Source organism: Scyliorhinus canicula, chromosome 7 (genome assembly GCF_902713615.1).
Source record: "Scyliorhinus canicula chromosome 7, sScyCan1.1, whole genome shotgun sequence".
NCBI lineage: Eukaryota > Metazoa > Chordata > Chondrichthyes > Carcharhiniformes > Scyliorhinidae > Scyliorhinus > Scyliorhinus canicula.
The window spans coordinates 189,140,549-189,166,878 of record NC_052152.1 but is presented as its reverse complement, the minus strand read 5'-3'; the positions used below and the strand labels follow the sequence as shown (position 1 = coordinate 189,166,878).

General features: G+C 49.2%; 1 protein-coding gene and 1 long non-coding RNA gene across 3 annotated transcripts in view; one reads left to right on the top strand and one right to left on the bottom strand.

Annotated features, from left to right (window-relative positions):
- rbbp8l (retinoblastoma binding protein 8-like) overlaps window positions 1-26,330 on the bottom strand; it is a 155,756-nt gene that overhangs the window by 106,925 nt on the left and 22,501 nt on the right. For both annotated transcript variants that reach the window (XM_038803512.1, XM_038803513.1), the window contains exons 2-3: window positions 1,456-1,564; window positions 1,139-1,181 (exon numbers count right to left, since the gene is read on the bottom strand). In XM_038803512.1, coding sequence (XP_038659440.1) covers window positions 1,139-1,181; window positions 1,456-1,522 — 110 coding nt within the window. In that variant the 5' untranslated portion in view covers window positions 1,523-1,564. The remainder of the gene's footprint in view (window positions 1-1,138; window positions 1,182-1,455; window positions 1,565-26,330) is intronic.
- LOC119969627 lies at window positions 1,455-25,924 on the top strand. Its single transcript, XR_005461429.1, has 3 exons — window positions 1,455-1,566; window positions 8,953-8,959; window positions 25,521-25,924. It is a non-coding gene; the product is annotated as an uncharacterized LOC119969627 (long non-coding RNA).

Here is a 26,330-nt window from a genome sequence, read left to right as displayed (position 1 = left end):
ACTCTCCAAGAAAATTTACAATTTGTCCCTTTATATTTGGTACAAACTCTTAAAAGTCCTTTTTAAACATTCTTGAAAACAGTTAGAGAGTCCCCTTTTAAATAAAATAACACATTTTCCTTACTATACTGCTTCTGGGTCAAAACGGTTGTTGGAACACATTCAGAGATGCACTGCATAATCAATGACAGCCACCGTGGAGTTATTAAAGGAAAGTCATGTGGGATAAACTCAGTTTGTTCTCACTGGAACAATAGAGGTTGAGGGGCGACCTGATAGACGTCTACAAAATGTTGAGTGGCATGGACAGAGTAGATAGTCAGAAGCTTTTTCCCAAGGTGGAAGAGTCAATTACTGGGAGACATAGGTTTAAGGTGTGAGGGGCAAAGTTTAGAGGAGATGTGCAAAGGGAGTTTTTTTGCACAGAGGGTAGTGGGTGCCTGGAACTCGCTGCCGGAGGAGGTGGTGGAAGCAGGGACGATAGTGACATTTCAGGGGCATCTTGACAAATACATGAATAGGATGGGAATAGAGGAATATGAAGCCCGGAAGTGTAGAACGTTGTAGGTTAGATGGGCAGCATGCTTGGCGCAGGCTTGGAGGGCCGTAGGGCCTGTTCCTAGTGCTGTACTTCTCTTTGTTCTCTGTAAATAAGTTAATCGTTTTCCGAAGAAACTGTTCATACAATCAAATAATCATACAATCAGGCAGGTTTTACTTTTCTCCCCTGAGGAATAAAGGGTTTTCCATCCTTCTCTGATCAGCCCACAGCACAACAGCCACACAAATTAAGACCCTACTCACAAGCTCTTGTCATGGTATCGCATGGCAAGCGCCCCTTTGCTGGGAGGGATTGCGAGAAAGAGAGAGAGAGAAGCAATGGAAAAGATGCACCAAATTCACTAGAATGTGATAGCAACCGGGTGGTGACAGATCATAGTTGTGTCAATGCAGCTGAAAAGATTAGTGAGTAACCTGATTGCGTGAAAGGCTTGAAAGGGTAAATAGTAGTGGATTTTTTTCCCTCACTGGTCAATGGGTTAGTAACAAGGGAAAACAAACTTAAGATAATAATGAAAAGCATGGCATAGTATGAAGAAAGAAAAATGCCATGAAAAGCATGAACTGCTGTACTCACAGACAACGCTCCATGTTTATTTCAGTCAACTTTGCGTACAGCCCTAAACAGTGAAGGTAAATGTTAACCAGGAGAGAAAAAAAACTTGAAAAACAATCTAATCATTATTTGCATTCTCACAAAGCTTTCCTGAGAAAATGTGACTGTTCTGTGCTAGAATAAAATTTGCAAATATACATACTTGCCAAACACGTCAAGTGAAGATAAGAGATAACCTGACCAATAGATTTCATATTTAACAGTGACAGTTTAAGTTGAGTGTATTTACAATGTAATGGAATGCAAGGCACTGCTAACGCTTTTTACAATTTCCGTACCTTGCACTTCTTGGTCGTGCAGTTCCTTGAGCTTTGCCCAGACATCTGTAAAGTTGTCCATTGTCATTTCTGCCTCTGGCGAAGTGATTAGGCTGGGCTTTGACGCCAGCTGTATAGGCGCAAACACGTATAAACTTTAACCATTGAGACATTTTCACTGTTCTTACAATAGCAACCTTTAATATAATAACGCATCTCACACTGCTTCATCAGACAAACATTCTCAAATAGTCAAAGAAGGCTGACTTCCATGGCAGCCATGGTGTGAACGGTTGCACATTTGGCAGCTCGCTGTTTTTTTCTTGGACCTTTTCGCTGTTTGGAGGGTGGATGTGTGGCTGAAAAGGTGGAGGACGTGTCAGAGGGGATTCCACTGTTGTGACTGGTGGATGGATTCAATGACCAGAAGTGGGCCAAGAAGAAGGGAGCAGCCGGAACAGGAGAATCTTCATGAGCCACTGCTTAAGATGGCGGAGGGTTTAGGGCCAGCGCTGATAGCCCAATGGCCGATGGACCACATGGTGGACTTCTTAAATGAGAGGTTTAGGCAGCAGAGGAGAGAGGCCCATGAGGACCTAGCCAAGGAGGTAGACATGTTGAAGTCTGGGATTGATCGAATGGAGCAGAGGCTGGAGTCCCAGGGTCAGGCCATCCGGAAAGTGGAGGAGGGGGTGGGGGAGCACGAGGAACAGTTGACTTTGTTGGCGGCCGAGGTGGGAGTAATGCGAGATAATCAGAGGCGGCTGCATGAGAAGGTGGGGGACCTTGAGAACTGCTCCCGGAGGCAGAGCTTAAAGATTGCAGAGATGCCTGAAGGCATCGAGGGAGCGGACGCTGCTTACGTGGCTGGAATGTTGGAGAAGCTGATGGGAGAGGGGGCCTTTGGCTAGCCCCTGGAGGTCGAGCGAGCGCACAGGGCGCTAATGAAGAGACCACAGGCAAACGAGGCGCTGAGGGCAATGGCGTTGCATTCGCATCGGTTCCTAGATAAGAAGAAGGTTTTGAGATGGGCAAGGCAGATGAGGAGATGCACCTGGGAGGGGAGTGAGCTATGAGCATAGCAGAACTTGGACCCGGACTTGGCGAAGAGGAGGGCCGGGTTTAATCGGGTGAAGGCTGCCCTCTTTAAAAAGGGGGTGAAGTGTGGGATGTTGTACCCGGCTCGCCACTGGGTGAGCTTTAGCAATAAAGAGGATTATTTTAGAACACCAGGGGAGGCGATAGAATATTTGAGAGTCAATGGACTGGCAGGAGAAAGAGGACATTGAACTGTGGAGTAGGGGTTTGGAGAGGACTTTTGTCCTGTTCTTTTTGGTAATTCTTGTATTTTTTTCGGTTTGGTGGGTGTTTGGGGAACTCTTCTCCTCTGAGATGTTTTGAGATAGTGAGGGGGTAAGTCCACCTTTTTGACTATTGTTTTTTTTTCTTTTGTTGTTTATTGTTGCACTGTTGCAAGGGGAGCAAGCGGGGGGAGGGGAATCAGTGGGGGTAGAAAGTGGCGGCACCTTGGGCGGGGCTGCCAGGCTAACTGGGCGAGCTAGTTAACGGGAGCGCAGTTGGGTGATCAGGTGGGTAGTGTAGCGGGTTGCGGTTGTTGGCTATTTATTGTCTTATGCTGTGTTCTGTTTGTTATCTGTTGGTTATCAGAATTTACAGTGCATTGAGTCTGCACCGGCCCCTGGAAAGCTAAGCCCATACCTCCACCCTATCCCCACACTTCCACCTTATCCCCATAACCCCACCTTACCTTACCCAAAGAAGAATGGCCTTGCCGCGCCCGACTCAATGATGCAATGAGGCTGTTAAATATCATGAGAGATCTCTCATGAGATTTGCAACGCTTGGAACGCTTTACGAGCTCTAACAAGATCTCGCGAGGCGTCGCGCTCTGGATCTGCCCGCACTGGGCAAGATCCAGATTAACATATTTAAACATGTTGCCGCCAAATTCTCCCGAGGCCCGGGATGAACGCCTGCATCTGGAAAAGCTTGCCATGACGGCCTTTAGCATTGGTCCACACAAACGTGGACGTAGCGTAATGTCACCTGGGAGGGCCATTGGGCCCCCGGGTGGTCAGGCTCTGGGCAGCATGGTATCCTAGTGCTCCCGCTGCCATCCAGGCACCTTAGCATTGTCAGCCCGACACTACCACCTGAGCATCATGGCATGCTACCATGGTACTGCCAGGTTGCCTGGATGGTAATGCCAGGCTGGCAGGACCACTGCCAGGATGCCAGGTTGGCAGTGCCGAGGTGCTTGCATGCCAGTTTGTCCATGCCAGGGATCATGATTGGGACTGCACTGCCCTTAAGAGGTGGGGTGAAGGGGGCTCGAGGACTCCTTAGAAAGTATGCTGGGGCATTGGGGGGGAAGCCGTAGTGTGGTGTCCGTGGGGGGTTGAGAGATAAGGGCGCAATTTAAAATGGCACTCTATCTTTCCCAGGTCTGCTGAGTGTAGCGCCATGGCCTCAGCTTAGGTCGGCGCGTCCTGGATGAGGGGAAAGATGTCTGAGCTCAGCCGCGTGTAGAGGATCTGGAGCTTCTGTGCCTCTGAGGGTGGTTCAGTCGCAGATCCGATGTATGCCTCGAAGCAGGCTAGCCAATGTGCGAAGGCCGACTTGGCATTGTCTACTTGAGGGTGCAGCTGCAGGCGATCAGGCTTGATGCGGAGATCCATCGTTTTAAAATCTCTGCGTAATAAATTGATGCACTATCAATTACGACGAGATGAGAGTAGAGAGTAATCGAGGTTTTATTACGCAGAGATGTGGAGCCTCCTGCAGCTGCTGCCGAAATGGCTGCAGCTTGGAGAGTCCACACATTTATACTCCGCCTACTGGGCGGAGCCATCAGGCAGGGATCTACCCCTGTACCTGTAGTACAGGGGCCTTACCGTAATACCCTCGTATGCAGTATACACAATACAACAGTGGTGACTACCACACGAGGTGAGTGCGGCCTCTGCGTGGCATTCCTCACTGAGGCCAGACAAAATGTCCCATTTGATACCGGAGTCATTCTCGGCACCTGCAGGCACAGAGAAAGACCCCGTTATGTGCGCCCAAATAGGACTCCGTTTTTGGGCATTAAAATGTGTCCTAAGTGTAATTTTTGGCATGCTCTGGGTGTTTTGCTTGGGTTGTAATGGTCAGACTATGCTCTGTATTCACCTGCATTTAGTGCAAAAAATGAGTCCCCACGTGAATTTCAGCATGCCTGAGTGCCTAGGCATTCGATTCGCCCGACTCACACCTCAGCTGCTGGCCGCTGACAAGGGGAGCAGCTTTTAAAGAGTCCCTCAGCACTCACTGGATGAGAGGTGGGACATCCTGTATCCCGAATGGGGTAGGAGCGCGGGCAGCACGGTTAGCAATGTCACCTGGGAAGCAGTGGCAGCTGATGTCAATGCGGGAAGCATGACCAGGAGGTCCGCCTTACAATGTAGGGCAATGATGAACGACCTCTGACGAGCTGCAAGAGTAAGTTACTCCTCTCTCCTGGCATGAGTCCAACTTCCACTCTTCAATTTCCCAAACCTTGCTCCCCCTACTCCCCAACCAATCCACTGACTGACACGTCACACCCTCCCAACATCCGACCTCCAAGCTTGTTCCTCTGAATCCCCCTGGCACCCGCCTGTACAACCCCTTCATGTCTGGGTGCGGTGCCCACTTATGCTATAGACCCCTTGACCCATCATGCATGCGGCTCACAATATCCCCTGTTCGTTCCTGCAGGAGAAGATAGCCCTTAATAAGAGGGAAAGGGCAAAGCTGGGGTGGGCGGAATCCCAGAGTTCTGAGTTCTCACTCCCTTTGAAGAAAGAGTGCTAGCAATTGGTGGGTTGCCCGAGGAGCGAACAGTGACAGACAGCGAGGTTGGCCTGAGCCGGAGAGGTGAGGATTCAGATGACCTGTCTCAAGTGAGTTGTCGATGTCTCACACAATTATCTTCCCCTTGCACTCAATCTGTCTCCATTGCCTTGCAGAATGACCATCTGATGAGGCCGGGCCATCCGGACTCACTCACTTCTCCGGCTCTGGCCAACCTCCCTGTCGGACACTCCTCTGGGAGGGTGCGAGGTGTCAACCAGTTAATTGGTGGGGGGAGAGGGTTGGGAATTTAAGGATGGCAGGCGGGGAGGGGGAATTTAGGGATGGCAGTACCAGGAGGAGAGAGGTGGTAACTTACCCTTGCCACTCATAAAAGGTATTTCGTCTTCTTCCTACATTGGACAATGGTCCTCCTTATCATGCTGTTGCCATTACTTCCCAGGCGGCATTTGTTACCACGTCCTTGGGTCTAATACCCCCTCAGGGGTACAGGGTGCCCTGCCTCTCCTCCATGGCATCCAGAAATCTGGTAAAGTCTGAGTCCAGAAAGTGAGGAGCAGGTCTGCACGCTGCCATCCTCCTGGCTTGACTGGGAGCGAGTGCTGAGGGAGCATTTAAATGCTGCTGCCCTTTGTTAGCAGTGAACAACTGAGCTCTGAGTCGGGCGACTCACACGCCTGGAGACTCAGGTTCGGCGTGTTTCATGTGGGGGTTCATTTCCTGCAGGTGAATTGTGATCCAGACCGGGTCCAAACACCCGGCGGAAAGCACCCCACAATTCTCACCCAAAATGACACTTAGTCATTTTTCGGGAGAATCACAGCCAGCGAATACTTTTAGGTTTTCTGCCGTGAAGAGACCTGAATAATTACTCAGTGGGATGGCAGAGGTTCAGGTCAGTGTCTGTTGGAAAATTGATGCACGGAACTCCTAGGGGCTACGACTGTTACACCAGAAGGCTTATTATTTGTTGTCCAGACTAAGTAATGATTGGTCCAAAAGCCTTGCTAAAGTGAAGTACAAATAGCCGAAGAACATTATAGAACACATCCTTTCACCAGACGGTACGCTGCGAATACGTCTCCTTGACGTGCAGGAAAGGAGAACTGTCCTCTTTTGGACTCCCGGCCGTTCGCATCCTCAAGAGAATTGCACACTCTGCTTGATTTAGTGAAGCATCCGGCAACCAAAGGGGAAGAGTGATGTTTTGGGCAAGAAATGCAGGAAGGATGTGGGGGGGGGGAACCTTTTTAGGCAGTGAGTGGTACTGATCTGCAACTCTCTACCTGCGGGGGTGGTGGAAGCAGGGACGGTAAATGATTGTAAAAGGAAATCGGATGGCCGCTTGAGGAAAAGAAACATGCAGGGCTATGGGATAGAATGAAGAACGAGACTGATTGGATTGCTTTACAGAGTCAGCATGGGCCCACTGTGCCGCAGGGCGACCTTCTGTGACCTCTTGACTTCATGTCTGTGCAAGGCAAAAGTTTAAAAGCTGCAGGAGGTTTTCCCAGAATAAGGCTGGTCAGGTTGCGTCACTAAGTATGCAAGCCACAATCTGTCACACACTTCAGTATTCAAGGGAGCTTATAGCAAAATGTAGCTGCATGATGCATGTTCATTTACTCATGCAAAAGCTAGGATTCGAGTGGGCACTTGAAACGTCACTTTTATGCTCTTCTACATTTTGAAAGATCTTGGAAATACTTTTTTGCTTTCAGACAAAGTAGCAGATAAAAGGAAGTGGCAAAATAAATGGGAGGAGCTCTGTACACGTAAAGCCTTAAGATTGACATTAAAGGACAGTAGGTGAGTAGATCAGGATGGAGCCAGTGGGATTTTTGATGCTCACAATTAGTACCAGCCTATGTAGTTTTCTTCCAAACTTTGTTCAGTCACATGCATACCTTGTGTGCACCTTCTATCTGAACATGGTTTGAAGGGGGATAGCAGACAGAATTTTAACAGTTGTTCTTCTGCTTTCTCGTAGTGAGGCCCAGGAATCCGTCCCATTTGCCCCACATGCCAGAAGCCAAGCAACCTTTTTCAAGCACTCTTCTATAGCAAGCAGTACCACAGGCACTTCCACTATGTTGGGCTTAGATAGCTAGCTTGAGAAAGGTGGTCTTGGTAAATCACTGAGCTTAAGCATGTGGTGGTGGCAGTTGCGAAGAAAGTGCTTCTGGAGGTTACAGATATTTTGGATTAGAGCTCATAGTGCCTGCAATTAATAGGATCCGAGCAGCAATTCTTTTTGGTATTAACAGAGATTGTGGCATGCACTTTGCAAGTGTGGCAGTGACCGTGGAGATGCCATATGTGTAGCCATGCACGACCACTTTCCCAGAATATAGACAAGAATGGAAGCTATGACTCGCCTTTGAATCAAAAAGATGGTGGAGTCAAGTCGCTATCCTGCAACATGAGTACAAAAGCCAGGCTGACAGTTCAGTGCGGTACTGAATGGCTGCTGCACTGTCAGAGGTGCCAACTATTATATTAGATGTTGAACCATTTCTCTCACATGTGGACGTAAAAGATATTAGGGTGTTATTACAAGATTGAAGGCTGTGACACACAAATAATTTGTAAAGATATGTTGCAATGTTGTTTGGGTGAATGTTCAGTGCCTCTGCTCCAAGTGAGGAGCCTTGCTTAGAGAGTGTGCCCTCTAGTCTTTTACCCAAACCAAATGAGACACCATCGGAAAAGAAAACTGAGTTGGCAATTTGCTGTTGCCTGTTTTGTACCATTGCCAAGGATTCATTTTACCAGGGGCAATGTTTTGTGGTTCAATTTCACATTCTTTAAAAATGATTTCTCAAGGAAACTCATATCACATTTTATTATTGTTTGGATGCATCTGTCGAAGTGTGATACACTTGGTCATGGTACAGGGAAATCTGCTTCATTATCAATAACTGCACAGGGACAATTGATCAGGCTTAAAAGCCAATCGAACTATTTTCAAGTCAAACACTTGACAGGCAGAGAGAACCTAGAGTTTAACATCTCATCCATAGCACAACGCCCATGGTAATGCAGCACACCTTTAGGTCTGCACCGGAGCATCAGATTAGTGTGAGAGGTGTGGGCGGGGGCCAGAGAATCACGCGCACATGTTTTGGGGTTGCGAAAAATTGGGAAGATTCTGGGCGGGAGTGTTCGTGTTCTTAGCAGGGATAGTGGAGGAGGAGGCAGACCTAGACCCTTTGGTGGTAATATTTGGGGTTTCAGAGAAGCTGGAGATCATGGAGAGGAGGAAGGCTGATGTCTTGGCCTTTGCCTCTCTGATTGCACGGCGGCGAATTTTGCTGGTGGCGGTCGGCATCGCCACTGGGGGTAGCAGCATGGTTGGGTGGCCTGTACCACTTCCTGCGATTAGAGAAGATAAAGTATTCTGTGGGCTGAAGCCCTAAGTAGGGTCAATTCCTCCTCATCATGTGCCAGGCTCAGTCTAATCCAGTTTAAGGTGGCCCACCAGACGCACATGACGGTGGCGAGGATGAGCACATTTTTCGGGGTAGATGACAGATGTGCGAGGTGTGCGGGAAGCCCAGCAAACCATGTCAATATGTTTTGGGCATGCCCGAAGCTTGGAGGGTTCTGGCAGGGGTTTGCCAAGGCAATGTCCACAGTGCTAGGTACGAGGGTGGTGCCGAGTCCAGAGGTGACGGTCTTTGGAGTGTCGGAAGATCCGGGAGTTCAAGGAGTGAAAGAGGCCAACATTCTGGCCTTTGCCTCCCTGGTAGCCCGGAGACGGATCCTTTTAATGTGGAGCAACTCGAAACCCCCGAGTGTAGAGACTTGGGTCAATGACATGGCTGGGTTTCTCAGCCTCGAGAAAATAAAGTTTGCCTTAAGAGGATCAATGCTAGGGTTCTCCCGAAGGTGGCAGTCGTTCGTCGACTTTCTTGGAGAAATTTAAAATGTCGGCAGTAGCAGCATTCGGGGGGGGGGGGGGGGGGGTGGTAAGTGTTATTTTATGTTATTTCATGTGGTTTGTGAAGATTGAGCTGATTGGGGAATGGTCTATTTTTTCACCATGTTAATGTTCAATGTTTACTGTTCTTTTTTTTGTAGTTGTTATTGTTATAAAATTTTACAAATACTTCCATAAAAATATTTTTAAAAAGCGAAGGTAAAGTATGAGTCAAGTGGCACTTCGGGGGGGGGGGGGGGGAAGTTAAAAAGGGGAAAAATCTGTACAGACTGTATTGTTGATTGTTGGGAAGTATGTTTCCCAGGGTGTTTATTTGCTGTAACCTGTTTTGATACATGTTTGTAATAAAATACATTAAAAAAAATACAATGGCCCTTCAGAGTGCCAATTTCCCTATGTTAACCTGCACAATATTGGTGGACCACTTAAGCATAGCGGCAAAGCGCCTCACCCAGCATCCCAGCAACCACACTTCTAGCAGGGATTGCTAGGTCATGAACGTGATCAATTTTTTTTCCCTCCCTTCCCTATCCCAAAGGCATTGAAGAATTTGTACCATTCCCACTGCGGCGTTGGCTGGCATATGCAAATTTACATGGACCAATGGTCGAGGTACAGATGGGGTTGAGCCAAACCACGTGGTACATTTCCAGCCTAGATATTTGGAATCTTGCCCACATGTGTAATTTTACTTATAAAATGACTTTATCTTGATCATATCTCACACGATTTTTTAAAGGGACTTGTTGGACAGAATCAAAGATTATATAGCTTTACTTTGATACATTAAAATTATACCAAATCTTTTAAGTGATATGCTATCTCAATACATTTCCACACATTGTGAAATAAACTAAATATACTGTGGGTTTGATTCTATAATTTTTGTGACAATGCCAAACAGATTCTGAGGCTTGATAAGTGGCGCCAAGAAATATTTGGTGTCGCCATGTTGCTCTATATGGAGCTATATGCTCCCGCTGCTACCTTGCAGGAAAGAGGAGGCAGCATATTGGAAGGCCAGCTGCTTACTACTCACCATAGCCAAACTTAAAGGTACTGTGCTCAGTCCAGAACAAAAACACATACTGGTAAAAAAAAATGTAATCTTAAAAGAAATAACTTAATTGTTCCCTGTATTCAACCAGACAATTGGACACTAACACGCACTCGCCTGCTCGGCTTTGGTAGTTTAGGCATTGAAACTTGCCCTCCCCACAACATTGACAAACTCCACCAGGAGCTTAATGGGCTACTGAAAGAAAGGGAGTAAATCAATTCTTCTCACCCCCACCCTTGATTTGAAAATTCCAGCACGTCTTGGAGTCATCGGGCCACTGACAGGCCCAGGGCAGCTTTTTGTGCCGGCGGCAGGAAGTTCTGGTCGGGATATTTCCCAACCTGCGAGATCTGCCTCCTTATAAAGGGCCCCATATTTTTGTTCAGGGGAAGTGAGGGCAAGGTGGAGTTGGACCCATTGTCACCAGAGGCAGGGCCGAGACATAAATAGACGAGGGCAGATGGCTAGACCGTCAGGCTTGAACACTTGTCTCCATGTACGGTGGTTTTGACCCAGTGTTAAGAATGAATGACATAACCTTAAACTCTCACCCCTCATCTCATCTCCTCACACAACCCATGTGCCCCCAAGCCCCTCATATCCCTATATCCCCTCCACCCCCCTCCCCAATGTATTCTCTATGGCCACTCAGCGAGTATTCATTAAGGGGCAGACCTTAAGATGTCTTTGAAGGGGGCATAAAAAAACTTCGAACAATCTAATCTCATTTAAACATACCACATTGGAAAATAATCCCTCCCTCAAAAAAAGCCATTCTAGAAAAATTAAATCCTTTCAACTGGTCAAACTGTTGCAAAAACAAACATTTATTTCGCTAACCACATCAAAGTCAGTTAGTCTTTTAATAACCTCAATCAAAATGTGAATACTGCTTTCTGTTGAGATAAATTATCCTGGACATTTTGAAACCCAGCCGAGCATTCATAATGGACTCAGCTGGAAAATGTAAGCCACGGAGTCTATTGAACTCACAAACCAGATTATCAAGGGCAGCATGGTGGCGCTGTGGTTAGCACTCCTGCCTCACGGCGCCGAGGTCCCAGGTTCGATTCTGGCTCTGGGTCACTGCCCGTGTGGAGTTTGTACATTCTCCCCATGGGCTTCGCCCCCACAATTCAAAGATGTACAGGGTAGGTGGATTGGCCACGTTAAATTGCCCCTTAATTGGAAAAAATGAATTTTGTACTCGAAATTTAAAAAAAAGATTATCTTTTTTTAAAAAGCTATCCCGGTGCTGAACGCCAAGCTGCACCCGGTTATGTGAATGGCTACATTTAGTTTTTCATTGGAGGAAATCTGATTTTCATCTGCTTTCCCAAGCCTGTACAATTTTCCTCTCTCGCCTTTTTATGTGTCTGGAACGCCTAGTGTACAAAATGCCTCTGTACCCTGTACTCTGTCAGGTTTCCCATTTTCAGTGGGGGACAAAAATCGGATTTTCTCCCATGTACGTTTTCATTTGATGGTGCAATGTTTCAAAAGCCCAGTAAAAGAATATAAGGTTTGAGAGTATGACTCTACCACCAAGAAAGCACAACAGCGCCTATACTTCCTCAGGAAACTAAGGAAATGCGGCATGTTCATACTGACTCTTACCAACTTTTACAGATGCAGCACAGAAAGCATCCTATCTGGCTGCATCACAGCCTGGTATGGCATCTGTTTGGCCCAAGACCACAAGAAACTGCAGAGAGTCGTGAACACAGCCCAGTCCATCACACGAACCTGCCTCTATCCACACCTCCCGTTGCCTTGGGAAAGCGGGCAATATAATCAAAGACCCCTCCCACCCGGCTTACTCACTCTTGCAACTTCTTCCATCGGGCAGGAGATACAAAAGTTTGAGAACAAGCATGAACAGATTCAAAAACAACTTGTTCCCCGCTGTTACCAGCCTCCTAAACGACCCTCTTATGGACAGACCTGATTAATACTACACTCCTCTCTGCTTCACTCGATGCCGGTGTCTGTGTATTTACATTGTGCACCTTGTGTTGCCCTATTATGTATTTCCTTTTTATTTTCTTTATTTTCATGTACTAAATGATCTGTTTGAGCTGCTTGCAGAAAAATACTTTTCACTGTACCTCGGTATACGTGACAATAAACAAATCCAAACTCCAAAATGGAAATGTTAATAGAGCATTGGGTACATTCTGAAAGGTAAAATTGTAAAAATGTTTCCACACCTTCAAATGTCACTGTTCAGTACTTTATTGTAAAATAGGCATGTTTTTAATGGCTGATTCATCGTGGAGGCCTGTCCTTTTAAGGTAACTTGACTGTTGCATTGACTAGCCTTGTGGAATTGTTCGGATGGTTTTCCAATTGGGAAAGCACCACGGTGTTATGAAAAATGTAAAAATATGTCTTCTGCTGTCATGTTTTGTGTTGTGATTTAACTGGAGACGTAAAAAAATACTGCTTCTGAAGGTAGAAAAATGGTGTGCAGATGCTGCCCATCCACTGATTGAAAGGCTTTCTGTTTTGAAGTGGAAATGGGCATTTGTTCTGTCAGTGGAGTTTGAATATTACAATATATTTACTTGTCTGGGTTTCAAAAGCTCAACTCAGCTGGTGGTCTTGGAACTACTGAAACTTTTAGAAGCCTGTAATAACAGAATGGGCTGCATTTTATGTGCCCCTACCAGAGGTGGTTTTGGCAGGTAGGGGGCATGTAAAATAATGCAGGTGCCCCCACCACCAACTGCCTAACCACCTCTGAGCTCACCCCCGTCATATGGGAGGGTGAGTGGACACCAAAATCAAGGGGAGGTGGTGGTGTAGTGGTATTGGCATAGGATTAGTAATCCAGAAATCCAGGGGATCTAGGTTTGAACCGCACCATAGCAGATGGTGAAATGTGAATAAAAGTAAATCTGGAATTAAAAGCCGAAGGATGATCATGAAACAATTCTCAATTGTCGTTTAGAAAAAAACCCACCTGGCTCACTAATGTCCTTTAGGGAAGGAAATCTGCCGTCCTTACCTGGTCTGGCCTACATGTGACTCTCTATCCACAACAATGTGGTTGATTCTGCAATGGAGTAAGCAAGGCAGTATGTTCAAGGACAAGTAGGGATGGGCAATAAATGCTCGTCAAGCCAGCGATGCCCACATCCCATGAACGAATAAAACAAATACTTAAGACTTCTGGTGGTGGCCTTGTGCTGATTGGTTGCACACAGGGTGGCTACTGCTTGAATGTTTTGGTTTTGGACATTGCTGCCAAATTTATTTCATCCGCATTGGCTAGAGACGCAAGATGACTGGTCAAAGACGATTGGCGGAGCGGTAGCCCCTCCTCACGAGGCCATGGAGTGGGTGGAGAAGCATCTGATCTCGCAAGGTCTGCAAGGAGCTGAAAGTAAAGGTGGACGATCAGGAGAATCGGTCTAGGCGGCAGCATTTACACATTATAGGCCTGCCGGAGGGCATGGAGGGAACGGGTAACAGGGCCTATGACTCGACGATTTTGGTGAAGCTGGTGGATGAGGGTATCTGTGAGAAGACCCCGGAGGTTGTCCGGACACTTCGATTGTTAAGATAGACCGTTGAGACCTGGCCAAGCAATGGGCTGGCCAAGGCAGTTCTTTTGAGACAAAAGGCTCGGTTCGGGGTGCTGTACCTGGCCAAACTTTGGGTGACCTTTAAGACGGAGGATATTATTTTACGACGCCTGAAGAGGCACGCGGTTTGGTCGTCTTGGTACTTTACAATGGTTGGGCAGGGGGATGTGTTGGAGTCCTGGCTTTCTCTCTTCTGTTGGTAGAGGGATGATGAGGGTCTAGGTGGGGGAGGGGGTGTGGTTAGGACTGGGCCCCTTCTGAAGGGTGGAGGTGGGAAGGCATTGTGGGGGGAGGGGCATTTGGTGATATGGGCCTTGGCTTTGGTCTTTAGGTGGGAGTTGCCTTGCTAGCAAATATGCTGGTGAACGGAAGGAATGTGGGGGCGGGGTCTATGATGGATAGCCGGGGGGGGGGGGGGGGGGGGGGTATGCAGTGAGATTGGTTGGGTGGGGGTCTGGGGGTAGAGGAAGGGAGGATGCTTGTTGTTATGTTCGAGTACAGAGACGATGACTGAGTCAGCGTACCAAAGAACTCTTAGTTCTAGAGTAGTCAAATTTATTATTGTGTAACAGACTGTGTTTGGAAACTGCTACTAACAAACTGGAACAATCACAAGCATAACTAACCATGACAAATTCTCCGACAGACTCCTCCTAGGTTACAGTGTCACATGGTATTACTTGTCAGCCACCTAGTGGTCGGAGGTCAAACATATTTACATGTTCAATTGCTTATGCATATCACTACCCTGGTGATGCAGGTGCTGGACGAAGTTTAGTGGACGAAGGCAGGGCAGATAGAAGCAGGTGGCCATTTTGGGTGGGCTTGAACAGGATGGGAAAATGGGGGCCTGGATAGCTTTGTGATGAATTGAGATGGCAGATTCGAATGGCTGGGGGGGAGGGGGTGGTAGGAAATCTCCACGGTCATAAATCTCCAGTGAGGATAGTGACTCGGAATGTGTGGGGGTTGAATGGGCTGGTGAAGTGAGGCGCATTTGGAGGCTGGGATTCTCCGATCCCTCACCGGGCCGGATAATCGCCGGGGGGGGGGGGGGGGGGGGGGGGGGGGGGGGGGAGCAAGAATCACGCCGCTCTGGCTGTGGGGGCCGTCCTGGTGGGGGGAGGGGGGATCCGACTCCGGGGGGGGCCTCCACAGTGGCCTGACCCGCGATCGGGACCTACCGATCGGCAGGTGGGCTATTTCCGAAGGGGGCCTATGTTCCTCCGTGCCGGGCCCCTGTAGGGTTCCGCCATATTGCCCTGGTGCCAGCGCGAAGACGGCAACCCATGCGCATGCGCGAACTTGCGACGGCCGTGGCACATCAGCTTTCGAGCGCCGGAGCAGCGGACACCACTCCGGCGCCGGAGCAGTGGACACCACTCCGGCGCCGTACTGGCCCCCTAGGAAGGGGTGAATTCCTGGGCCTGGAGGCCCGTTGACTCCGGAGTGGCTTGTGCCGCTTTTGGCGCTGGCGTCAGAACTTGGCCGTGGGATCGTAGAATCCCGGCCAAAGTGTTTGAAGGCGGAGGTAGTGTTTCTTCAGGAGATACTTGCAAGTAAAAGATCAGGTTAGGTTGAGAAGGGGCAGCACGGTGTCCTAGTGGTTAGCACAACCGCCTCACGGCGCTGAGGATCCGGGTTCGATCCCGGCCCTGGGTCACTGTCCGTGTGGAGTTTGCACATTCTCCCCGTGTCTGCGTGGGTTTCGCACCCACAACCCAAAAATGTGCAGAGTAGGTGGATTGGCCGCGCTAAATTGCCCCTTAATTGGAAAAAATAATTGGGTACTCTAAATTTATTTATTTTTTAATTTTAAAAGGTTAGGTTGAGAAAGGAGTGGGTGGGAGACACATTTAATTCGGGATTCGATTCCAAGTCACGAGGGGTTGCAATTCTATTTAGTAAGCGGGTGATATTTGTGATGGCTAGGGAGGTGCGGAACCCAGTGGGTCGGTTTGGGATGGTCAGCGGGGTTTTGGACGGGGTGTCGGTAGTGCTCGTAAACATTTATGTCCCCAATTGGGATGCTGTGGAGTTTGTTAAGTGGATGGTGGCGATCCCGGATCTGGACCTACACAGATTAATAATGGGGGGGGGGGTGATTTCATCTGGGTCATAGATCCTCGGTTGGGCCGGTCGAGCCTAAGGACACTAGTTAGATTGTGATTGGCAAAGGAACTGGAGGTGTTTATGGACCAGATGGGTGGGGTGGATCTGTGGAGGTTTAGGCATCCGTGAAGGAGGGGCTTTCCTACTTCTCCCATGTGCATCCGGTGTACTCCCATATAGATTTATCGTGGTGGGAAATTTGATTCTCCCGGGAATATTGGGTTGGAATATAGGTTAATTGTGATTTCGGACCATGTGTTGTATTTTATGGATGTGAGGCTCTGTGTGGGCCTGACACAGGGACTCTCATGGAAGATGGACTCGGCGCTACTGGCGGACGAAGAGTTTTGTGGAAAGATTAGGGAGTATATAGAGTGTAACCAGAATGGGATCTCACTCTCCATGTTTTGGAGATATTGACTGCGGTAGTAGGAGAGAGAAGTGATTTGATACAAGGTCCTTAGAGATAAGGTGGAGGGGCCGGAGAGGCAGCGATTGGTGGGTGCAATTTTGGAGGTTGACCGTTGGTATTCTATGGCTCCGAGCAGGGAGTTCTTAGCAGAATGGAAGAAGCACCAAGGGGAAATTGATTTGCTGACGGTAGGGAAGGCTGTGAGCCAGCTTCAGAGAGCGAGGGGGGGGGGGGGGTCTTGAATGAGTATGGGGAGAAGGAAAGCCATCTGCCAGCACATCTATTGAGATGACAAGCAGCCGAACGGGAGATAGTACAAGTGAGGGATGAGGGGGGGTCAGCTGGTGATGACGCCGGAGGGAATTATTAAAGCATTTGAGATTTTTTATAGGGGGCTGTACAGGTCTGATCCTTGGGGGAGGGGGCAGAGATGGGGCGGGTTCTGGGCTGGTGTTCCTGGAGGTTGAGAGGGAGAAGCGGCAGGGATTGGTGGCAGCATTAGGGTACGAGGGGTACGAGGCAGTGGTGCCCTTTATCCCCACTTCTGTTTAAGCTGGCTACTGAATCTTTGGCTATTGCATGCCGGGTATCAGCAGCGTGATTGGGTATTGTAAGGGGAGGCAGGAAACACAGTCTCACTGTATGCAGATGACTTGTTGCTGTACATTTCCAATCTGGTTGAATTTCTGGATAGGATAATGGGCCTAGTGGAGAGGTTTGGCACTTTGTTGGGCTACAAATTGAATATGGCCAAAAGTGAAGTGTTTCCGGTGAATGCCCTTGGGAGAGGGGAATGTTTTAGTGCCCTACCATTGAAGTTGGCCAGGAGTAGTTTCAGGTACTTGGTTATTCAGGTGGCCCATGACTAGTCCACGATGCATAATTAGAATCTGGCGGGCTTGGTGGAGGAGAGGGTAAAAGGGGATCTGAAGAGGAGGGCTACCCCTCCCATTATCATTAGCAGGGAGAATACAGACGGTAAGGATGAACGTTCTGCCAAGACTTTTGTTTGTGTCTCACTCCCTCCTGATATTCCTGCCAAAGACGTTCATTTTTAAGGTAGATAGGTTAAACCCAGCATTCGTAAGTGCTGGCAAGGTGCTGAAGGGCTGGCGCTCCTGAATTTATTACTGGGTGGCGAACTTGGAGAAGATCTGGCAGTGGGGGTGGGGGGGGGGGCGCGGAGTGGGTGCAGGTAGAGGAGGCGTCATGTGGGGGTACGTTTGAGGGCTCTGGCTGTAGCCCCCCTTCCATTTTCCCCGGGGAGATATACGGCTAGTACGATGGTGGCTTCATCCGTAAAAGTCTGGAACCAGCTATGGCGGCATTTTGGTGTGGCGGGTACGTTGGATGGTGGGAATCACTGGTTCGTCCCGGCAGGAATGGATGCAACATGTAGGCTATAGTATAGGAAGGAAGGTTTTTGTGCGGCAGAAGGTGCCCTCGTTCTCTCGGTTGCCAGCGCACACTCTGTTGGACAGGTTGTGATCGCCAGATGAATTGGGGGATGGAAAGATCGCGGACATGGCTAGTGGGCACAGCGGAAGTGCCCATTGAGGAGGTTAAGCGGAAGTGGGAGGAGGAGCTGGGCATGGTGTTGGGTTGGGGGATTTGGAGTGAGATTATGCGCCAGGCCAATGCAACCTCGTCCTGTGTTAGGATGAGCTTGGTACAGTTCCAAGTGGTGCATAAGGCTCATATGACACGGGTTTCTTTCCAGACGTAGAGGACAAGTGCGTGAGATGTGGAGAGGGGCTGGCAAATCATGTCCACGTGTTTTGGTCACGTCCAAGATTGGTGGGGTTTTGGGGCTTGATATTTGAAGCTTTGAAAACAGTTGTGGGGTTGGAGATGTGCCGGACCCTCTGGTGGCGATCGTTGGGGTGTCGGAGCTGCTGGAGTTGCAGAAGGGCAAAGGGGCTGATGTGGTGGCCTTCGTCATTCTGATTGTCCGTCAGCCAATTCTACTGGAGTGGAGGTCAGTGGAGCCACAGAGGATGTAGGCGTAGCTGGGGGATGTTGCAGAATTCCTTAAATTGGAAAATATTAAGTTCTCCGTCATGGGTTCGGAGGGGAGGTCCTGGGTGAGATGGAGGTTGTTCTTGTCCCTGTTTGAGGACTTGTTTATTGCCAGTGGGAGGCTGCCACCCCTTACCAATTCAGGAGTTTCCACCATCTCCCCAAGATAGAACATCCCTTCCTTCCTAGCTGCCTGCAGCCTTAAATCCACCCATCCCAACCACTCCCTTCCCTGACCTTCCCAAACCATCCCTGCCCAGGATCCCAGAATTACCTGTTGATCCATGGGCCTTCTTCCTCCTGGAACAGTCTGACTTCATTTCTGGGCAGGAGGGTGGAGGATACATGGATGCATAGAGGTGCTGGGAGTTTGTATGGGCCGTCTGAGGGGCAGAGATGATGCATGGGAGGAGTATAACAGAGCCACTTAGTGGCATGGGTGATCTATGGGGGCATGGGTTGGAATGGGGTGTGTGGGGGCAGGAGGTGTGGGGTGAGATTTAGGGGTCCTTAATATTGAAAGCCTTGTTTTCATCAATTTTAAATAATGTTGGGAGTTGCGTTGGAGAACTGAGGCGGGTCTAACTGGCCTGCCCCAGTACCCACGCTCCTTGCGCACTCCAGCATGACTTGCAAAATATACTGCAAACCGGGTCCCTGTGTGAAAGGATTAAAATGGCTTGCGAAGTCACACCTTAGGATAGGTGTGCAGTTTGTGAGTCATGAAAATGTGCAGGTTGGGTTTTCGCAGTTCTAGAAGGGGCCCAGATAGCCTGTTAATCAATCAGTTGAGGAGCAGGTGGGGACATTTTGTTTTCTTAACTAGAAGTATAAATTTCAGATTTTTTTCATTTCAGTCGCACGTTGCACTTCAGATTATTACACTTGATATTGAAAGCCTTGTTTTCATCAATTTTGACTGTTTCCGTCAATTTTGAATGTATATGCAGCTGTTTTCACACTGCTTGAGATCTGTAGTCCAGTAACGGTCAACTTACTTTTGATGGATAGAGTCCTATAATCTAGCATTGCAGTAAAAACACATCTAACGTATCATACAGTTTCTATTGAAACTAAAAGGACTGATCTCCTTTGCGTTTTGAACTCTGCCAATAAAATAATTCTGGGAACAAGTGACCGTTTGGTTCCCCACTTGGGACTGGGGTTCGCTCATGTTTCACGGTTCCCCTGAGAGACTGTGAACCATGTCTTCTGACTGAACGGATTCGACTTCACGAAAGCCGTGGAAGGTTTTTAAAAAAAAAAAAAATTTGGAGTACCCAATTATTTTTTCCAATTAAGGGGCAATTAAAAATGGCCAATCCACCTACCCTGAACATCTTTGAGTTGTGGGGATGAGACCCACGCAGGCACAGGGAGAACGTGCAAACTCCACACGGACAGTGACCCGGGACAGGGATTGAACCTGGGTCCTTGGCGCCGTGAGGCGGCAGTGCTAACCACTGAGCCACCGTGCCGCCCACTGTGGAATGGGTTGAAACGGCCCGCAAAGGAGCCGCAAGGGTGCATGTGTTTGGTCTACCCAATCTGGGATCCAACCTGCTATTTTTGAAGGGCCCTCATATTGTTCCTGTGACACCAACAACCCAGGCTACCAGCTGGGGGCACTATTTTGAAAGCGTGCCCACGCTGAGTTTGCCCCCTTGGGTCATTAAAATTCTGGCCAAGACTCTGAAGTATCTGTACAAACTTGATTTAGTGTGACATGACCAGAAAAGTTTACTTATTAAGCACTTTTAACGTATAAAATTCACAGCAGCGCTATAAAGCATAATTAGACACCAAGTCACTTAAGGCCACCAGGTTAAAGCAGGTGGCAAAATGCTTGGTGGGAGAATTAAGTTTTAAGCAGCATCTTAAGGAAGAGAGGGAGAGAGCTGAAGAGGTTGAGGGATGGAATACCAGAGCTAGGGCTTAGTCAGCAGAGGGCATGCATGACCACCACTGGCCGAACAATTCAAATTGAGGATGCACATGACAAAATAATTAAATGAGCGTAGATATCTCAGAGGTTTGTGGTGCTGGAGGAGATTGCAAAGATAATCAGGTGAGAGGCCATGCTGGGATTTAAAAACAAGAATGAGCATTTTAAAATCACAATGTTCCTTGACGAGGAGCCTAATGGGGATCAGCGAGTAGAGAGGTGATAGGTGGTCAGAACGTTCACAAAAGACAGCAGTTTTAAATGTTCTCGATTTTATTCGGAATGCGTTGGAATTGTAAAGTCTAGAGGCAACATAGGCATGAATGAGTGCATTAAAATAATAGACTGGAGTATAACTGCACTGGGAAATAGGCTACATATCTTCTCTAGAACACAATCAGCTAAATGTTATTGCTATTTAGGGGCAGCACGGTAGCATGGTGGTTAGCATAAATGCTTCACAGCTCCAGGGTCCCAGGTTCGGTTCCCGGCTGGGTCACTGTCTGTGTGGAGTCTGCACATCCTCCCCGTGTGTGCGTGGGTTTCCTCCGGGTGCTTCGGTTTCCTCCCACAGTCCAAAGATGTGCGGGTTAGGTGGATTGGCCATGCTAAATTGCCCGTAGTTACCTAAAAAGTAAGGTTAAGGGGTGGGGGGTTGTTGGGTTACGGGTATAGGGTGGATACGTGGGTTTGAGTAGGGTGATCATGGCTCGGCACAACATCGAGGGCTGAAGGGCCTGTTCTGTGCTGTACTGTTCTATGTTCTATGTTCTATGAATGCATGGTAATATAACTTCTATTAAATTATTTTTGCAATAAATCGTGCATACAGATAGTAAAAATGTCCATTTTTAATTCTTTTGGGTGCACCCTTGGGGTTCAGAATTGACTTTAGCAGCCACATTTATCAATCACTGGTGCTATTAGCTTGGATACTTTCTAAAGCAGAGTGCATCATCCTATGAAATGATTTCAGTACAGCATTTGTTTCAAACAAAGAATGGCCGTTGCTTAAAGATTACGAAAACCACTGGAAACACACATATCATCCATAATATTGCACATTCTGAAATGATAAAACTTCTTTGTTGAGGTGCTCTGCTTGAATAGTAAGTTGTTGAGCAAATGAATACGACAAAGAATGCTTCAGAGTTGTCAAGAGTGAGGAATAATTTGAAGCCAGGCACTTTCTCATGTTTTGAGGGAAAATTGGAGGACACACTTGGTAATTCAGCCCTTCGAACCTGCTCCATAATTCATTATGATCATGGCTGATCATCAGGTTCAATACCCTGATCCCACCTTCCCCCATTAGCCCTTTAGCCCCAAGAGCTAGATCTAATTCCTTCTTGAAATTGCACAATGTTTTCACCTCACGTTTTCTGTGGTAGCATATTCCAGATATGCACCACTCTCTGGGTGAAGATATTTCTCCTCATCTCAGTCCAAAAAGGTTTACCCCTTATCCTCAAACTATGACCCCTAGTTCTGGACTCCCCACCATCGGGAACATTCTTTCTGAATCTACCCTGTCTAATCCTGCTAGAATTTTATAAGTTTCTCTGAGATCCCCTCTTACTCTTCTAAACTCCGATGAATATAATCCTAACCAATTTAGTCTTTCCTCATATGACATTCCTGCCATCCCAGTAATCAGCCTGGTAAACCTTCACTGCACTCCCTCCATAGCAAGAACATCCTTCCTCAGATAAGGACACTAAAACCTCACACAATACACGTGGTGTGACCTCACCAATGCCCGATAAAATTGCAGTAAAACATCCCGATTCCTATATTCAAATCCTCTTGCTATGAAAGCCAACATACCATTTGCCTTCATTACTGCCTGCTGTACCTGTGTGCTTACTTTCAATGACTGATGCATCAGGACACCAATGTCTCGCCGAGTATCCAACTCTCTCAATTTACACCCATTCAAATAATAATCTGCCTTCGTACTTTTGCCACCGAAGGGAAAAATAATACTTTAATTCATTTAACGGCATCTAACCCATTATGGCTAGATGAAAGTTACATGCTGGTCCAGTGATGAAGCCATACAGACAAGACCTGCGTCAATACCTAACATAATCTTGGTCAAACTGATGAAGGAGTTGGAGAGTGCAAGCGTAGGGTATAGCTTTTCACTAACCAAAAGCAAATCTTTTCTGTATCATCATTATAATGCCATTGCCCATTGAATTGTAAGTCCACAATGCAAGGGGATTTATTCATTAGTTTCCATACTTCTGTCCTCAATAGACAATGGATACAAAGGTGGAAATAATTCAGCCCAGATATTGTCAATCCTGATTTGTAGCTTATTTGATGGGGGACTGACTTGAGCGCTGCAGGAATTGTTCCTCACCCAGTTTTCTCACAGAAGACATGGCCATGTCTTGAGTGATGTCTAAGACATGTCACGAACCATAAATAGATCATCCATGATCTTATTGAATGGTGGAGCAGGCTCAATGGGCTGAATGGCTTATTTCCACTTTTATTTCTTGCTTTGTATTTGAGAAAGCCCGACTGTGAATGCCTTATAAAATAACCTTTGAATAGGTTCTTATTAAGGCCACAATAAAAAGCCAGAACAATTTAGAATTCTGGTTTAAATAATAGTCAATATTGTATTGATATACTAAAGTGTCTGGCATGATGAACCGCTGAAGGTTTTGTGCACATGAGGCATTGCTGGGGTAGATGTAGATTGTGATAAAAAGAGGGAAAGCTGCAACTTGTCAAATTCTGAAGTTAAAAGCAGAAAAAGATTGAAAATAAACAGTGTACAGACCCGTCCCTCTCCCCACAGCAATGCAGAGCTCAACACACCAGCGTTGGGGGGGGGGGGGGGGGGGGCGGTTGCGGCGTTGAGGGGGGGTTGTGGCGTTGAGGGGGGCGGTTGCGGTGTTGAGGGGGGGGGTTGCGGCGTTGAGGGGGGGTTGCGGCGTTGAGAGAGAGGGGGGTACCGGCGTTGAGAGAGAGGGGGGGTACCGGTGTTGAGAGAGATGGGGGGGCGGCGTTGGAGGGGGTAGGGGTGGTGGTGAGGGGGGTAGGGGTGGTGGTGAGGGGGGTAGGGGTGGTGGTGAGGGGGGTAGGGGTGGTGGTGAGGGGGGTAAGGGTGGTGGGGAGGGGGGTAAGGGTGGTGGGGGTGGGTAGGGATGGTGGGGGTGGGGGGTAGGGGTGGAGGGGTAGGGATAGGGGTGGGGGGTTGGGGCAGCGGCGCCCCCCTTCTGCCCCCACCCCACCCACCCGTACCTCCCTCACCACCACCCCTACCCCCCTCACCACCACCCCTACCCCCCCCTCACTACCACCCCTACCCCCCTCCAACGCCGCCCCCCCCCATCTCTCTCAACGCCGGTACCCCCCTCCAACGCCGCCCCCCCCTCTCTCAACGCCGGTACACCACACACCCCCCTCCCCTCCCTCTGAAGGCCGGTACCCACACCCCCCTCCCTCTGAAGGCCGGTACCCACGCCCCCCTCCCCCTCCCTCTGAAGGCAGGTACCCACACCCCCCTCCTCCTCCCTCTGAAGGCCGGTACCCACACCCCCTCCTCCTCCCTCTGAAGGCCGGTACCCGCACCCCCCTCCCTCTGAAGGCCGGTACCCACACCCACCTCCCACTCCCTCTGAAGGCAGGTACCCACACCCCCCTCCCTCTGAAGGCCGGTACCCACACCCCCCTCCCCCTCCCTCTGAAGGCCGGTACCCACACCCCCCTCCCCCTCCCTCTGAAGGCAGGTACCCACACCCCCCTCCCTCTGAAGGCCGGTACCCACACCCCCCTCCCCCTCCCTCTGAAGGCCGGTACCCACACCCCCCTCCCCCTCCCTCTGAAGGCCGGTACCCACACCCCCCTCCCTCTGAAGGCCGGTACCCACACCCCCCTCCCTCTGAAGGCCGGTACCCGCACCCCTTCCCCCTCCCTCTGAAGGCCGGTACCCACACCCCCCTCCCTCTGAAGGCCGGTACACACACACACCTCCCTCTCTCCTCCTCTCCCCCCTCTCTCCTCCTCTCCTCCTCTCCCCTCCTCTCCCCTCCTCTCCCCCCTCTCTCCTCCTCCCCCCTCTCCTCCTCTCCCCCCTCTCCTCCTCGTCCCCCTCTCTCCTCCTCTCCCCCCTCCCTCCCTCTCCTCCCCCCTCTCTCCTCCTCTCCCCCCTCCCTCCCTCTCCTCCCTCTCCTCCCCCTCCCTCACCTCCTCTCCTCCCCCCCTCGCCTCCTCCCCCTCCCTCACCTCCTCCCCCTCCCTCGCCTCCTCCCCCCTCCCTCGCCTCCTCCCCCCTCCCTCGCCTCCTCCTCCCTCCCTCGCCTCCTCCCCCCCTCCCTCACCTCCTCCCCCTCCCACGCCTCCCCCTCCCTTCCTCCCCCTCCCTCGCCTCCTCCCCCCCCGCCTCCTCCCCCCCTCGCCTCCTCCCCCTCCCTCGCCTCCTCCCCCCTCCCTCGCCTCCTCCCCCCTCCCTCGCCTCCTCCCCCCTCCCTCGCCTCCTCCCCCTCCCTCGCCTCCTCCCCCCTCGCCTCCTCCCCCCTCCTTCGCCTCCTCCCCCTCCCTCGCCTCCTCCCCCCTCCCTCGCTTCCTCCCCCCCTCCCTCGCCTCCTCCCACCTCCCTCGCCTCCTCTCCTCCTCCCTCGCCTCCTCTCCTCCTCTCCCCACGCCGGTACCCGTCCTCTCTCTCTCAACGCGCCACTTCTGCAGCGCATTAAAATGACGCGTATCGCGTCGGTCCGATGTTGGCCCCTCCGGGAACGGAGATTAGCGGCCTAAAAGAAGGCCCCGACGCCGGATTCATCTGCACCGCTTTTGCTTGCCGGAAATCGGCGTCACGACGGTCCGCGGAGAATTTCGCCCCAGGTGTAAATTAGGAATCTGGACACAGAGGTCAACAGGTCCCACAAGTTTTTCTATGACATTTTCTATGAAATTTTCTTGAATTTAAAAAGTTTACCATTTGAAGTACATGGTTAGCATTTTTTTTCTGTAAGAATGCATAATTATATATCTTACATTTTACACCTGCCAAAGAGATTATTACAGCAAAACAGCTAATGTATTACCAGCAAAAATTAAAAGTACCACAAGCAGTTAATTGTAATTATTTTCCAACAGAGAGAACAAATGTCATTATCCACACCTTCCAGAAGTAGATGCAGTCATCAAGTTGGCGGTTCCTCCACAAACTCCTCTGGGATAGATATGAGAGTGCCCTATTCTTAAGCTGTATGACTTTGGCGAGATAGTGATCCTATTGATATATGGCTTGATGCTCACTTAAGATAGTTTCTACTAGTCATTCAGTCTGACTTTGAGAGCATTAATCTTTACACTTGTTTGTTCATTTGAATGGTATTTAACTCATGTTTTAAGGCATAAGGTGAAATTCCATATCCTTGTAGCTAACACATCAACAGGAAGTGTGAAATGCCACTGAAAGCAAGTGTGATTGTGCAATTAATGGACTTTGTCACTTTTGATTTATTGGTCTTTAGGAGGTCTGGGTGCAGTTTTCTGCCTGGAATCCTCACCTGACTCGATGATAACGATGCAGTAAACCTTTAAAGTGACATTGCCACCAGAAATGTATGGTGTGGAGGTCAGGGCCATGCAAAGGTTACAGGGCTGGGATGTCCAGGAGCCACGGACAGTCTGTGGACCTTAGAATTTGACAGCTGGGACCCGATTCTGAAATTCCTGTCCCCATTCCCAGTGCCCCTAATTTTCATCAGCGTGGGATAAGGATGTGGGTTGTGAGCTTGCACTCATGAACTACCCTGCTCCATTGCCGGGCTAGACATCTGTCAGCCCTCCACAGTTTCCATGGACTCGGTCAGATTTTCATGGACTCCTAGTTCATGGCCCCTCAGAGATGTCATGAGCCATATACTGGATGAGAGAATCTTTTGAGAGGTCAGTTTAAAAGGTCCTACAGAATCCCCTCACCCCCACACACAACC